The sequence below is a fragment of the Sinocyclocheilus grahami genome, unplaced genomic scaffold (genome assembly GCF_001515645.1).
Source record: "Sinocyclocheilus grahami isolate Dianchi unplaced genomic scaffold, SAMN03320097.WGS_v1.1 scaffold476.1, whole genome shotgun sequence".
NCBI classification, from domain to species: domain Eukaryota; kingdom Metazoa; phylum Chordata; class Actinopteri; order Cypriniformes; family Cyprinidae; genus Sinocyclocheilus; species Sinocyclocheilus grahami.
The window spans coordinates 47,487-62,654 of NW_015505655.1; the positions used below are offsets into that span (position 1 = coordinate 47,487).

General features: G+C 34.8%; 3 protein-coding genes across 4 annotated transcripts in view; all 3 read right to left on the reverse strand.

The window, feature by feature from the left end:
• LOC107553652 (MIF4G domain-containing protein B) overlaps positions 1 to 3,522 on the reverse strand; it is an 8,179-nt gene extending 4,657 nt beyond the window's left edge. Inside the window, exon 1 of one of the 2 annotated variants that reach the window (XM_016235936.1) lies at positions 3,442 to 3,522. The gene's annotated coding sequence lies outside the window, so the exon portion shown is untranslated. Of the gene's footprint in view, positions 1 to 948; positions 1,030 to 3,441 lie in introns of those variants that run through there. The other variant, XM_016235935.1, reaches the window with a different exon arrangement.
• Positions 1,798 to 6,036, reverse strand: LOC107553615 (uncharacterized). The gene is made up of 9 exons (XM_016235904.1): positions 6,015 to 6,036; positions 5,717 to 5,869; positions 5,457 to 5,537; positions 5,118 to 5,213; positions 4,830 to 4,913; positions 4,122 to 4,217; positions 3,223 to 3,321; positions 3,043 to 3,080; positions 1,798 to 2,903 (listed from the first exon to the last, which is right to left on the reverse strand). The coding sequence occupies exons 1-9, from the start codon at positions 6,034 to 6,036 to the stop codon at positions 2,760 to 2,762; spliced, it is 813 nt and encodes a 270-aa protein (XP_016091390.1). The 3' UTR covers positions 1,798 to 2,759.
• A 39-nt stretch (positions 6,037 to 6,075) lies between these two features.
• On the reverse strand, positions 6,076 to 8,899 carry LOC107553616 (uncharacterized). Its single transcript, XM_016235905.1, has 7 exons — positions 8,584 to 8,899; positions 7,777 to 7,875; positions 7,571 to 7,657; positions 7,321 to 7,413; positions 7,077 to 7,145; positions 6,689 to 6,781; positions 6,076 to 6,341 (listed from the first exon to the last, which is right to left on the reverse strand). Exons 1-7 carry the CDS (start codon positions 8,822 to 8,824, stop codon positions 6,076 to 6,078), a joined length of 948 nt encoding a protein of 315 aa, XP_016091391.1. The 5' UTR covers positions 8,825 to 8,899.
• Positions 8,900 to 15,168: the final 6,269 nt, after the last annotated feature.

Below are 15,168 nucleotides of genomic sequence, written 5' to 3' on the forward strand. Positions count from 1 at the left end.
AAGGGAATCAAGTGTCCAAAATAAACAGGGGATCTGGTGTCCTCGACAGGACATCAGTGTGTCGTCACGACCCGCAGGGTTTAATTTGGATTTGTCTGTGCATGTTTTTTTTACACTCCTAGACTTTTTTATCATTGCCATGCATTATAAGACTGATGGACTCCAACGGTTGGACTTAAAAATCATCAAATGTGTTCTACTGAAGAAACAAAGTCACCTACATCTTGGATGCCCTGGGGGTAAGCAGATAAACATCACATTTTCATTTTTGGGTGAACTATCCCTTTAATATATTGCCCCTTTGTGTCTAGTATTAGTCTGATTTGCATTAATAACTACTAGAACTTTAATGGCAATGCAACTCGGACCAATACCTCATTATTGTCACTGTGCTGTGGTGAAACAGAAGATGTGTGAACTATGTGCTGTCATCAATCTGACTTTCAAAGGGAATCAGAGCAGCTCGTGAGTTAAACGGATTACCCCAACCGGCCAAACACCATCAACCGACTCAAAACTGCTCATTATTACTGACCAAAAACACCCTTTGAAGAAATCAACTTCAACTGTAACTTTACAGTCGACTGTAGGCCTGATCTGTACTTTCCCACAGTGAAAATACACAAACGCCGAAGAGTTAGCGAAGAAATACTTTACTATTTTGGTTAGTTGTGGCCACTCCTAACTACTTAAAACTCATTAAACCGCTCAATAAGACAGATACAACTTCATTTAAAGACAACAGCAAACTCAAATACACACTTTCACGGCAATATCATGAACACTACGATTGAAACTCTTTGAAATATACGTTAGGTAAACAACAACAATACAGTAGCACACCTAATGTTATCCGTTTAACAACACTATGAAAGGCATATCAAATTATTTTTATACTACTAAAATGTGAGAGGGGTAATATCGCATGTTCATAAAGACAAAACTTACATTAAAAACAGTAAACAGGCAAATGTTTTTTCACATATCCAATCCTCGCTCTTTTCCTGCGTCTCCTGTACGCGAATCTGCCAACACTGTCTTATGAATATTAATTACGTAATGTGACGTTGTCTCGGTTGACCTATCTGATTGGCTGAAAAGGGCTGGTTCTATGTTGAATATTCATTGCGTTATACTGGACCCCATAGAAAGGTTGAAAAGCAACTTTTCTATGACCAAATTAATATGAATAAGCAAAGCGTGTCTCTCCAGTTACGTGTCCACTGCAATGAAAAAAGAAAGAAAAATGTTCAAAACCATCAGGTCTGCCGCTTTGGGGCGCGCGGCCATAACCAGCTCATAAGAACACACATGCATAAAAATGACTTTTATTAAAACAATCTGTTTGAAACCTAACCTCAATTTAGCTGTTTAGAGTAGCAGGTTATGTCAGATTATTTGCACCCATGGCAGAGCAATAGACGAGAGAAATACCTGATATTGAAAAATTATTGAATTCACAGAATTATTTTACTTTTTTTATTTTAATACACATAGGCTACATTTATAAAGTCAGAACACAACCCTATGGCTTAGTAATCCATCTTTTGCTTTATATGTTCCTGATTTATATGATTTATGTGATCAGTCAATCCACAGATAAAGATAGGAATGAACATGACTCTTACCTGCTCACCTCAGATTAGACAGAATACAGTATAATTATCATGACATGAGTGCATTAACCTCTAGATACACTTTATAATGTCAGTGAATTATTCAGAAATCACTCTGCTTGGCATTGTTCATCAGACATTTCATCTTCAAGAAATGAAGACAACAATTGCAACCAAAGACAAAAAGCAAAATGAGTCGGGTGGAAATCACATTCACGGAAGCACAGGCAGAGTAATTTATTACAAAATGTTTATTTTAACATTTTAATACTACACGGAATCATGTGCTTGAACTTGGTATAAAAAATACTAAACACACTATCAAATATTAAAATAAATCTATGTATAACAATATTCTGCTACAGTTGGAAAAAGGTCTACATTTAAGATCATATCTCCCACAAATGTATCAGAAGAATGAGGCAGAATATCATTCATCTTGTCATATATATATACAGTAACACCATCTCAGAAGTCAGTGTGCATCAACAAACATCTCACAGAGAATGAAAATGTAGATTAGAAAATGTTTCATAGAAAAATATCAGTGAGAAAGAGAAACAAGAGAAGACCATATTGATATTATACATTCAACTCTGGATCCACTTTGGAGCTTACTCTAGCCAGGAACATACACCTAACCCTTGAAATAGAGAGGTCACAATACAGTTACGGTGAAATCCAACATTCCTCAATACCTGTTTTGGTACTACAGCACAAAATAATGCTGATCGCTTTAATAAATATTGTTGTAAGTGCTCCAAGCACTTTTAAAGAAAAGTCAGCTATAATAAGAACAAAGACGAGAAACCTATGTACATATCTTACAAATTACATAAAAATTTTACATACATATTTACATGGAAAATATTTTAATGCATACAAATATACAAGTTTGAATAATTCTTAGGCCACTTCAAGTACTTCAAAGTAGAATTCAGCATAGTTTGTCAACCATAAACAACATACCATAATATCAATGGCACAGCATCGCTGATATCAAAAATACATCCAGCCCAAACCATGATAATGTGCAACAGTTTCTGCTGCTAATAGTTAAGCAGACAAGGAAATGTTTCATACCATGAAAACCTCTGCCCAATGAGAAAAGTTCAGTAAGATCTTTTAAAAAGTGCAGTTCCCTTAGTTGATCTCCTCTTCTTGATGCTCCTCGCTGTTCCCAGCTACTTTTCTCAGACTTTCCATTTCATGGGATTCTTCTACCCTCTGGTTCAGATCTATACTGGTATACTTTGTACCAGGAGTCCCATTATAATCTGACGGCATCTGCAATTAGAAGAAAGCACATATTCTTAACAGTACTTACATTACATCTTTATAGTTTTACTTTGTCCACATTAAATGTCAGTGTTTTAAAAATTATTGTATTACTAAACCAAATTCACATTTAATCATACAAACTCACCTGAGAAGCCGTCTGAGACTCTGTGCTGACAGCTTTCACTGAGATGTGAGAGAGAAAAAGATTTGAGGATTAGTTACAACTGATCACCCTCAGTTAATGCACAGATACGGCAAATATAAAACAAAAAGCATGATGGATGATTCATACATAGGGATAAAATCCACTCCTGGTCATACTCACATGGTGCAAAAATAGACAAAACCAGCAGTGCTACAGTAAAGAGCCACTCAGACGGAAAGACAATGATTCGCAAATCTCCCACCAGACGTACACCATGAACTGTGGAAGGAGATTCATTTTCAACAAACAGTATGTTTTGATCCTACATGACTTTATGAATCTCATTATGTTTAAAATGTGAGAGGGGTAATATCGCATGTTCATAAGGACAAAACTTACATTAAAAACAGTAAACAGGCAAATGTTTTTTCACATATCCAATCCTCGCTCTTTTCCTGCGTCTCCTGTACGCGAATCTGCCAACACTGTCTTATGAATATTAATTACGTAATGTGACGTTGTCTCGGTTGACCTATCTGATTGGCTGAAAAGGGCTGGTTCTATGTTGAATATTCATTGCGTTATACTGGACCCCATAGAAAGGTTGAAAAGCAACTTTTCTATGACCAAATTAATATGAATAAGCAAAGCGTGTCTCTCCAGTTACGTGTCCACTGCAATGAAAAAAGAAAGAAAAATGTTCAAAACCATCAGGTCTGCCGCTTTGGGGCGCGCGGCCATAACCAGCTCATAAAAACACACATGCATAAAAATGACTTTTATTAAAACAATCTATTTGAAACCTAACCTCAATTTAGCTGTTTAGAGTAGCAGGTTATGTCAGATTATTTGCACCCATGGCAGAGCAATAGACGAGAGATATACCTGATATTGAAAAATGTCCCCATGGTGTTTAGATTATTGAATTCACATAATTATTTTACTTTTTTTATTTTAATACACATAGGCTACATTTATAAAGTCAGAACACAACCCTATGGCTTAGTAACCATTTTCAACAAACAGTATGTTTTGATCCTACATGACTTTATGAATCTCATTATGTTTTGTTCACTCACCTGCTTTCATTATCAGTTCTGTCATCAGTGCAGCAGAGTTCACTAAAACAAGACCAGCTGATCCATACAGGAACAACATTTTCCTTATACGGAGCTCTGTAGGGCAGAGTTAAACATTTTTGTTCAATTCAATTCAAGTTTATTTGTATAGCGCTTTTTACAATACAAATCAAGAAAATTACGTTTCTACAATATTTAGTAGTAGCTTATCAGTGGTGACTGTCAGTTTATGTAAACAAAAATAATTGTACTGATTTACATTAAACATTTATTATTATTATTATTATTATTATTGGTATGCCCTTTAAAAATCAGAACTAGTGATGGCAATGAATCTTTCATGAATTATACAGAATTGTACAATGGTCTAAACTGATTCACGATTCAGTTCAATTCATTTGGTCTGAATCATTTAATGCAGTTCTAAATTCATTGTTGGGATACTTAAGAGAGAACACTGGATAAATAAACTGAAACTTGTTTTTGGGGAGGGGGGGTGCAGTTCATTAAGGAATTGTGAATGAGTGAATTAGTGAACGAGTTAACAATTTTAGACACAGCAACACTTTTCTGATTGGCTGCAGTATAATAATCCCCAGAATCAGAATCACAACACTCATCCAGACCTTAAGCTTTGTGGATGAGAATGAAACAGGAGGACTGACATGAACAACAGATGAACAAGAAAGAAGCTGATCGGTACTTTACTCTGATAATAGACTGGGACTTCAGAAAACGCAAGCACCCACAAGGCTTGAACAAATCCTGCCACACAGACCGGTCCTGCATCAGCTGTAAATGAAAGAAAAGGTCTTTATTAAAAAGCAGAAAAGTCTTATTTATTGCTCATGTTTATTAGAAAGAGACCTACAAATTATTTTATATTCAACAGACAATGTTAAAAATGAACTTTTAGCAAAGATAAATGTACACTTACATACTTGTAATTTGTAAACAGCGTTTTAATATCTTTAATTATTAGAGATATATTCATACCTTCTTTATTTCTCGAGAGCATAATGTAAAAATACACCATTACTCCAGTCATCACAATCATCATTGACCATATGAATATATATAGAATACGTTGACCTGAAAAGATGAAAGAAACAGTGAAAACATGCTACAACTCATTCCATTGAGGACCAGCACTTGAGAGACTTGTATTGATGGTAAAGAGAAACAAAACCAGCTCTGACACTTTGTGTACATTCAAAAAAATATATTTTTTTTAAATTACAGTAAATGTGATATTTGTATCCTTTATGAAATGTATCAATCTACTGATTTATTTCTGCAGTCATAACAGAGCAGAATATAATTTCTCATACTTACAGCATTGATCTGCACTTTTTGCTCTATTACAAAATAAATAAGACATCCAATGAAGTGCTGGAAGAGCCGTAATGATGAACACTAAAAAAGAGAGAGGCACTTAAGAGTAAAGAATTAAATTGTCACAATAACTATATGACTGGCTTCTTCTTTCATTTCTATTTATGGTGAAGTATGTGTAAGAAGCAGACAAATGTTCCTCAAGCATGTCAGTTCATTCTCAATCAGTCTTTGCTCAAGTCTAAAATGTTCTTGCTTACCTGCACCGAAGGCAAAACGAGTGTAGAGCAGAAGGGCGAGCTGTAATGAAGGCAGCCATGAAAAGCCACAAGTGGCCACAAACTGTTGAACTCTATTGTATATCCTTCTGCTCGACTCTCCAGAGCATGACAGCACCTTCTCTTTAACTAATTCTATTAAAAAACAAAATTATAAAAACAAATATGTGAATTCAATAATTTACTGCATATCACCAATAAGCAAATGTCCTAAATGTCCATCATTTGAATTTCAGTTTTTAAATAATCTTCTATGGACATAAATCATCAAAAACAATGCCGTGAAAGAACTTTTTGGTCATACGTGGTTGTGTAAATGGCGGTAAAATTAATCTGAAATATTAAAAAAATGTGAAATATAAGTTTCCTTTATTAAGAAGCAGACAAATGTTCCTCAAGCATGTCAGTTCATTCTCAATCAGTCTTTGCTCAAGTCTAAAATGTTCTTGCTTACCTGCACCGAAGGCAAAACGAGTGTAGAGCAGAAGGGCGAGCTGTAATGAAGGCAGCCATGAAAAGCCACAAGTGGCCACAAACTGTTGAACTCTATTGTATATCCTTCTGCTCGACTCTCCAGAGCATGACAGCACCTTCTCTTTAACTAATTCTATTAAAAAACAAAATTATAAAAACAAATATGTGAATTCAATAATTTACTGCATATCACCAATAAGCAAATGTCCTAAATGTCCATCATTTGAATTTCAGTTTTTAAATAATCTTCTATGGACATAAATCATCAAAAACAATGCTGTGAAATAACTTTTTGGTCATACGTGGTTGTGTAAATGGCGGTAAAATTAATCTGAAATATTAAAAAAATGTGAAATATAAGTTTCCTTTATAAAAAATGCTATTTTTATAAAGAAAAAAAAGGTTAATGTTGCGTTTTCAATAGTGCATTACTACAAGATGAGGATAATGGATAATGCTCCATAATGGATGATCACTCACGTATAATGAAGAGGAGACACATCAGGACAAGCAAACCAAAGCTGACTGTGCTGAAGACTGTGCTGATGTTTGGAAAATGTTCAGCTGAAAGTACTGACACAGATATATATTCATTTAAATAAATATTCATTTCAACACATGACAATTAGCTTGGAGGATGAACAATAACCAATTGTACAAATACAAATACACTACTTCAGAACTACAACTGACAGACAGACATTTTATTTTGTTTCTTTTTTTCCATGGACATTTTTGTTTCAACTTTTACTTAATCCCAAAAGTTAAGATTTTTTTTTGTTGTTGTAATTTTATCAATTCAAATACATTGGATAAACTAAGGATAAATGAAGTTTAGTTCACTAGATTATTTACAGTGTGGGTTTACCTGAATACATCACTACCATAAACGCTGCATGATCAGCATGTGCAGTCATGATATACTTCAGGATTTTATCTGCAAAAATAAAGTTGTAAAATCATGTAAAGCACTAAAACAGTAATAAAAACAAATAATAATAATTGTCTAATCCCTTTAGTTTAATGTATAGATATGACAAATCTCAGTAGACACAGGTATTATGTAATGTCTGATTAACAGTGTTACACAGCATTTTATTTTAAAAACCAACCTGGCAAATCTGTGGTTAATGGTTTAACCCAAAACAACCTCAGAGGCCCCAGAATATAGAGCATGCAGCAAGAGACGGTCTCATACAAAGAACCTGAAACACATTATTTTGGTGATGAAAAAGAACTCAGAAATGTACAAATATAATTGGTATAAATCAATTATCTCTTAAATTCAGTTCTTTAGACAGAACTGAATTAAGTTGTAAAGTCTATGCTGGATTTACTGTAGATAAAGTCCAGATGAAATACCTTCAATAACACACCATATGATTGAAGCCAACAGCATAGTTATATCCAGGCAAAGGAAAAGACAAACTTGAAGACACAGCCTTTTTTCTACAGTGAAGATACATATGGATTCCAGTTAGAAATTAAAATTATTCATAAATAATATTCATAATAATAACTGAATGCATTTTTGAAGCCTATTTCTCCTAAAAAAAAAAAAATCACACCTTGATTTCCTGTTCTGGAGTAAACAAGCAAGGAGAGAAGTGCAGATCCAGATGCAAAAATACAGAGAATCAACGCAGTTATGTGTAGCCAAGAGAAACCTGTGATACAAACATCAGATACACAGTAGCGTAAGTTGACACTAAACAGCTAAATGGAACCCAGGTACTGAATTCTGGATAATATATTTTGATTTTTTTGCTGCCGTAACACTCTAGAAAACAAGGTTTGATTAGGGTTCTGTGTAGAATTTTCTCTACTCAACTCAACAGGACATTTTGTGTCAAAAAAGGTGCTACAAAAAGAAAAACGCAACAAAGAACCTTTCTGGCACAAAGAGGTCTAGATCAGTGTTTCTCAATGATTTCCCCCCCCCCCCCCCCTTCAGGACACAGGTTTACATCTTTTTGTGCATTTATCAAGTGATACAACAGTTTCCAATATTATTGATTGTACAAATATAAACAAAAAATAAACTCTCAATAAAATCATTAATTAAAATGAAAAATGTAAATCAAATGAACTTTGTTAATACTATCACAAAATGCATAGGCCCATTAATTTAACAAAAACAAAATCCATTACCATGTTTGGAAGTTAGAAACGTTTCTATATACATTAGGTTACAAAGTAGAGTTGCTCTTTCTAAATGATATTTTATATGGAACTCTTTAGTGGTTCCTGTACTATATAAACTTTGTGATTGATCCCTTTAGATTTATGAATTACAATTTATTCAAAGAGTATAAAAATGTTAAAAGCACAAGTTTGTCAGGTTCACATTGTTTTCTTAGTTATCTGTTACTCACCCAGTCTCTCCAGTACTACAGTTGCATTGGCTGAAAGTCCTCCAGCAAACACTAAACACATGTAAACTCCTTTATCCTCAGTTCTGACACTCTTCAGTCTGAGAGAGAAGTTTCCTTTGGGGATCTCAGCAGTGAAGAACTCAACTCTGTCTCTGTATTGCCCATCTGATGAATCTGAGAAAGTCTCATTGTTTTGGTAGAGCAGAATATCTTCATCTGTTTTCTTCCATGAAACCTCCATGTCTTCAGGTTTGATGTGAGAGTCTACAGAGCAGCTCAGAGTGAAGTCCTCACCATCATATGCAGAAACAGACTGATCTGATGTACACTCGCAGGAAGTGTGATGTAAATGTGTGCAGCCCATAGACTGTATAAGCCTAAACGAGTGTGTGGCGTGATCGAGACGAAATATAAAGTTAGAGAATAGATCCGACATTTTAAAGATTTTAGCAAGATTAAAATCTCCTTAAAATTGTGTTCAGTTAGGTTTAAAGTACTTTAAGCTATTAGCACAAAATAAATATAAATATAATTATTGATATTGCGCATCATTACAAACAGTAACTCATAATATAGATTAAAGCAGAACTGTTCCGCATATACAATTAATAATAATAATAATAAAAAAGATTAAAGCAGCACTATGTAACTTTTGGCGCTTTAGCGGTTAATAAACAGAACTGCACACATCCCGCGGAAGAACATTCTAACCGGAGCTACTTCTCTAAGTTTATGTCTATGGCGAATCACGCAGGTGTGTGTTACTCCGCAGCGGTGACGACCCGACCAGGCTACAATAGTCCAAATATAAGTACTTATTATAAGTGTACCGTAGTGATTCGGAATAAGACAAAAACACGGTTTGGAAGATGAATTCATGATGTACTCGCTCGTTATATACATTTAGCAAATTTTGAACACAGAAAAAGTTACATAGTGCTGCTTTAAAGCTGCAGTCCGTAACTTTTTTTGTGTTCAAAATGTACAAACTTTCAATAATAAGCGAGTACACCATGAATCAATTTCATTTTCCAAACAATGTTTTTGGCTTGTCGTGAATCACTACGGTACACCTATAATAAGTGTTTATATTCGGACTGTTTAAACTCGGGTAGGTACCGCTGCGGAGTAACACATACCTGCGTGATTCGCCATAGACGTAAACAGAGAGAAGTAGCTCCGGCTACAATGTTCTTCCGCTCTGCTTTAAAGCTGCAGTCCGTAACTTTTTTTGTGTTCAAAATGTACAAACTTTCAATAATAAGCGAGTACACCATGAATCAATTTCATTTTCCAAACAATGTTTTTGGCTTGTCGTGAATCACTACGGTACACCTATAATAAGTGTTTATATTCGGACTATTTAAACTCGGGTAGGTACCGCTGCGGAGTAACACATACCTGCGTGATTCGCCATAGACGTAAACAGAGAGAAGTAGCTCCGGCTACAATGTTCTTCCGCAAAACGCATGCAGTTCAAAGTTACGGACTGCAGCTTTAACATGATTTATTTTAATTTTTTGTCAACTGAAAAAGGTGGTCTTATAGTCCCATCCAGTGGTCAACAGAGGAGTTGGCAGTGGACCTGATATTAAATAAGTGAAATTCGATCATATCAAGAAAAAGCCTGCCAATAACTAATGGCTTCAGATAAAACGAGAGATTATGTGTTTGAATATGAGATAAGCACTTTAACTGCAGTATTTTATTAGTGGCGAACAAAGAGCTCTCTCATGCTGTTTCTTTATCAAAGTTTGAGAAGTGTTTTGTAGGGCTTTCTTTCCAGTCGTCCGGTACTGAGCATCATACTCTTATCAGCAGAAGTAAAAGAAAAAGTGAGGTGTGAACTGTCATAATGTCACCTTTTCTGAGGTGGGATTGAATTCATTTAACCAACATTAGCAGCAGCCAGAGTCCAGAGAGTCATGACAAAAGCAGAGCAGTATCCAATGGGAACGTGATATAATGCCATTAAAAAAAAACCTGATAAGCTCAGAATGGATCTAATGAGGTTTTTATGCTTGTGTCAACATGGCCAAAACTTGCCTGTTGTCACTCTGGAGTAGCAGAGATAGTCAGAGAAGAATTTTGTGTTTGTGTGTGTGTCTTCACTACAGGAATATACAACTGAGGAGGAGGTGAGGAGAAATAAGAAACAGTCTGTGACACATTTCAAATAGATATTTCATATAATTTATCATGACATAAACGTCATTCATTTGCATTCAGTGATATATATACGTTGAAAAATGTAAGATGTAAGACGCATTTATGCATTTGGCAGAGGTTTGTATCCAAAGCGACTTACTTTGCATTCAATGTGTACATTTTATCAGTGCATTAAACACGGCTGAGGCACAGAAATGAATGCTATTTTGCAATTGCATTAATTACTTTAGGAAAAAATAAATGGAAAATAACTATGGGTCTTTCAGTTGACAAGCTAACCTATGTAGCCTATACTATATACTATAATATTAACTATTATCGCACACTTTTATAGTCAAGCCAAGTCACCTTTATTTATATAGCACTTTATACAATACAGATTGAGTTAAAATAGCTATTTAGGGACAAACAAGAAAATAGCGATTCAATAATGCAAACAAAATTCAATTCTTCTGTAAAGCTGAAGTAAACGGTCAATATTCAGTTGAAATAAGTTCATTGTTGATTCAGTTCAGGTTAATAAGTTCATCAATTATAAAATGAGTTTAATTAATCTATAAAGCAGCTCAGCTCAGTTCTCATCAGAACTTCTTACAGGCTGTATATTGGATAATATTGCAAATCTCAATTGCTTGATTGTTTATTTTGTTGTAAAATGTAACTTATTACCTATTTCTATATATAAAAAGTTGTATGTATACACACACACACACACACACACACACACACATGCATACATACAGTAAACTCATGTAGGGTGAAATGTTTTAGAAACATTTAAAAGTGTGCGACTGTTAAAGAAGCATGTATTGTAATCATTATGGTAATGTTACTTTTGAATGTTCTCTGAAACAAGTAGTAACATAAAAAAAAAAAAACTAGACAAACACGTTTCAAGAAATGTTTTTCCATGAACAATGTATAAATAGCGTATAAATAAGTGCTAACGTTTTGAGAACATTATTAAAGACCAGAGAACATTGAACAAACATTTGTTCATAACTTTAAGAGAACCTTGCCAGCATGTTCTGAGGACATTCCCTATTAGCTGGGTATATAGCAAATCTCAGCTGCTTGATTGTTTAGATCATTGCAAAATGTAAGCTATATTATGTCACAGCTCTAATCCAATGAAAGTGATTTGAATGCATAAAGGTATTAAAAGACATTAACATCATGATTTTTTGTAAAGCTGCTTTGATACAGGGTGTATTGTGACAAGTGCTATACAAATTAATTTGACTTGACTTTGAGGCCATGTTAGTGATCATACATGCAACCAAATACAGGTAAAGTGAGTGAAGTAGGTCTATTATCTCCAAAAAGACACTCAGTCTCACAGTATAGCATTGTATATGCACCTTACACATTCACCAAACACAACAGAGCCATCAGTATGAAGTATGGATCCTCTGTCTGTATGATCTTTCTCAAAGCCTCACGCTGGGTATGAAAGGAAACGGCCTCCATTCCCTGCTCCTCCTCTTCCTGTATCTGTGTGTTTCCCTTCTTCTGCCCAGATCATCCTACACTTTATTTTACCATCTTTATGATGCCCTTTCTCCATCGATCTGTGGAAACTCCACAGATGTGTCGGCCTGTATTTTATAATAATCCAAACATACTCAACTTATCTACGGACATTTATAGACCTATCAGAGAAGATAATAAAAGGAAAATGTTACTTTGATGCAGCTCTGATAAAAATGGATAGTTCCCCAAAACTATCCATTCTTGTGTTTTTTCCAAACTTGTATGACTTCATTTTTCAAAAAAAAAAAGAAAGAAAAGAAAAGTAAGTTATGAGAGAAGTTTCATTTTCCGGTGAACTATGCCTTTAAGACTCCCACGTCCAGGGAAGACTGATTAGAAACCACAGTAATACCAAAACACATGGATAATATGAAACTTCCTTTTCCTCCTTAACTGCCTGCCATACTCTCTAACTTTCTGCTTTTAGAAGGAAACAAACTACCATTGTCCACATGGAAGCCTATTTCTGCCACATAAGAAAACAAAGCATGCCATAAAAAGTCATAATTATAAAATAAGTCGAATTAATGACATTAAAAGTTGAAATTATGAGATACTAAGTCATACATAGTCAAACATTAGACTTTGTAATAATTGTGACTTTTTATCTCATAATTTCATTTTTATCAAATTTGACTACCTCATAAATATGATATGATATGATAATTTTGACTTAGTATGGCATAATTTCAGTTAATTTTTCTCATGAACTTTTACTTTTTGTAAGGGAAAAAATACATGCTTTGGTAATTCAAAATGACCAAATTATGAGATACGTCAAAATTATGACAAAAAGGGGAAATATTAAGTATAATACTAATTACATACTAAGTCAAAATTATTACATCATTATGACTTCATCTCAATTTCAACTTTTAAGCTCATAATTATGACTTAGTATGTCATAATTTTGAAATCTTAATTTTTATTTCATAATTTTCTTTTTTCTCAGAAATGTGACTTTTTATTTCAGAATTATGATATTTATGTCAATTTCAACTTTCTTTGTCATAATTTTGACTTAACTCATAATGTTGACTTATCTCATAAAAATGACTTTTCAATGTCATATTTATGATTTACCAAAGCATTTTTCATATGTGGTGGAAATGTACATCCATACTTGTTGATATAAATTAGATTAAAAATAAATAAATAAATAAATAAATAAAAGTAGGAAAGCTGCGTGAGTGATTCTTACACAAACCAGCACATGGATATTTGTTAAAAGTCTAAATATACATCCTCAAATGCATCCACTTTAGTTAATCAGCACCGCTGACAGTCATCATTATGCTGTAAAATGTTCTCTGCCTCACAGATGTATCTTGCCTTCTGGGGTTTGAGTTCAGCGTGTGACTTTTATTACTAGCTACCTGGCCTACCACTTATGTAATTTGTGCAATTTCGTGTAAGTCACTGTGATAAGAAAGCATCTGTAAGGATCACTGATGTAACTGTGCTTTCAGAGACATCATGCGGTTCAAATTGAACATTAGTGAAGAACATGCTCTCATAAAGCCTGCCAGTCACATATCCCACACAATAACCTTCTCATTGCTGAAGAAAGAAACAGTTTTGAACTAAAAACTGCCTGTCTATCAGTTATTAGAAGAACATTTGCATTTCACTATGTATAAAGCAAACAAAAACGTCCATTACAATTACAAAAACAGCTAAATTATTAAGGAAAACTAATGACAGTACCTGCCAAAAATGGACAACTTCACAGAAATGTTTTTACAAAAAGCACATTCTCAATACCAACCATACAACTGAATCCAGCTGCATTGTTTTAATCTTGTCTTGGTCTAGTTAAAGGGGTCATATGATGCGATTTCAAGTTTTCCTTTCTCTTTGGGGTGTTACAAGCTGTCCGTGAATAGATAAGATCCCTAAAGTTGCAAAGACTAAAGTCTCAAACCCAAAGAGATATTCTTTATAAAAGTTAAGACTGGTGCACGCCCTCCTAAAACGGCTCATTTAAACACACCTCCACATGTCTACGTCACTGTGTGGGAAGATTTGCATAACGCCGCCCAAATGTTCACGCAAAGAAAGAAGGCCTAACTTTTATTCTCGCTGTAGTATTGTTGTTGCCGCCGCCGCCATGTCGTGAAGCCGCTGTCTGTTTCATTGTGAAAGCGAAACTACTTTGTTTGGCCTTCCAAAAGAGGACACAACTAGAAATCAGTGGTTAAGTTGTATTTACAACACTGTTCCAGAACACTTCAACCCAAATATTCAGATGTGTGCAGCGCATTTTACGGAGGATGAGGACTGTTTCCTGGGAGAGTAGCCTACAATGCCGGTGTTCTGGTGTATTCAGTTCCCCTGTTTCCCCTTCGGTGCGCATGTTGACCCTATACAGTCTATGATGCTGACAAATAATGCTGACTCACAGCCTGTAAGTATGTTTTTATATTTAAAGAATTTGCCACTGATGATTCAAACGCGAGTTTTGGGCAGTGTCGAGTAGGGTTTGTTGTTTGTCATTTCTCCGATCACAAATGCAGACATGGTTTTATGTTTACGCGGCGCGATGCAACACAATGCGTAAAAAGACAGTATAAGTCATTATAATCAGTAATTATGTCCCCACTGGATGCTACAAATGCCTTGTTTGTAATGGGTTTTATTGGTTTTGTCTCGTCGCGCCGGGACACTGCATCACAGTATGATGAGGGGCGTAACATTTCCGTCACACGCTTGAGGCATTCGGCCAATCACAACGCACTGGATAGCTGGCCAATCACAGCACACCTCGCTTTTCAGACCGATGAGCTTTGTAAAAATCGACGAGTTTCAGAAAGGCGAGGCATAGACGAGAAACAATAATGTACAGTATATGGAAAATAATGTGTTTTTTTTACCTTAAACCGC

Coding starts and splice junctions, on each gene's coding strand:
- LOC107553615 (XM_016235904.1), bottom strand. CDS start 6,036: ATGACCAAAAAGTTCTTTCACG. Junction 5,870..6,014: donor GACCAAAAAGTTCTTTCACG/GCATTGTTTTTG, acceptor GTTTTTTAATAG/AATTAGTTAAAGAGAAGGTG. Junction 5,214..5,456: donor AAAAAGTGCAGATCAATGCT/GTAAGTATGAGA, acceptor TCATCTTTTCAG/GTCAACGTATTCTATATATA.
- LOC107553616 (XM_016235905.1), bottom strand. CDS start 8,824: ATGGAGGTTTCATGGAAGAAAACAGATGAAGATATTCTGCTCTACCAA. Junction 7,876..8,583: donor TGTAGTACTGGAGAGACTGG/GTGAGTAACAGA, acceptor TTTGTATCACAG/GTTTCTCTTGGCTACACATA. Junction 6,342..6,688: donor GTGTCTCCTCTTCATTATAC/GTGAGTGATCAT, acceptor GTTTTTTAATAG/AATTAGTTAAAGAGAAGGTG.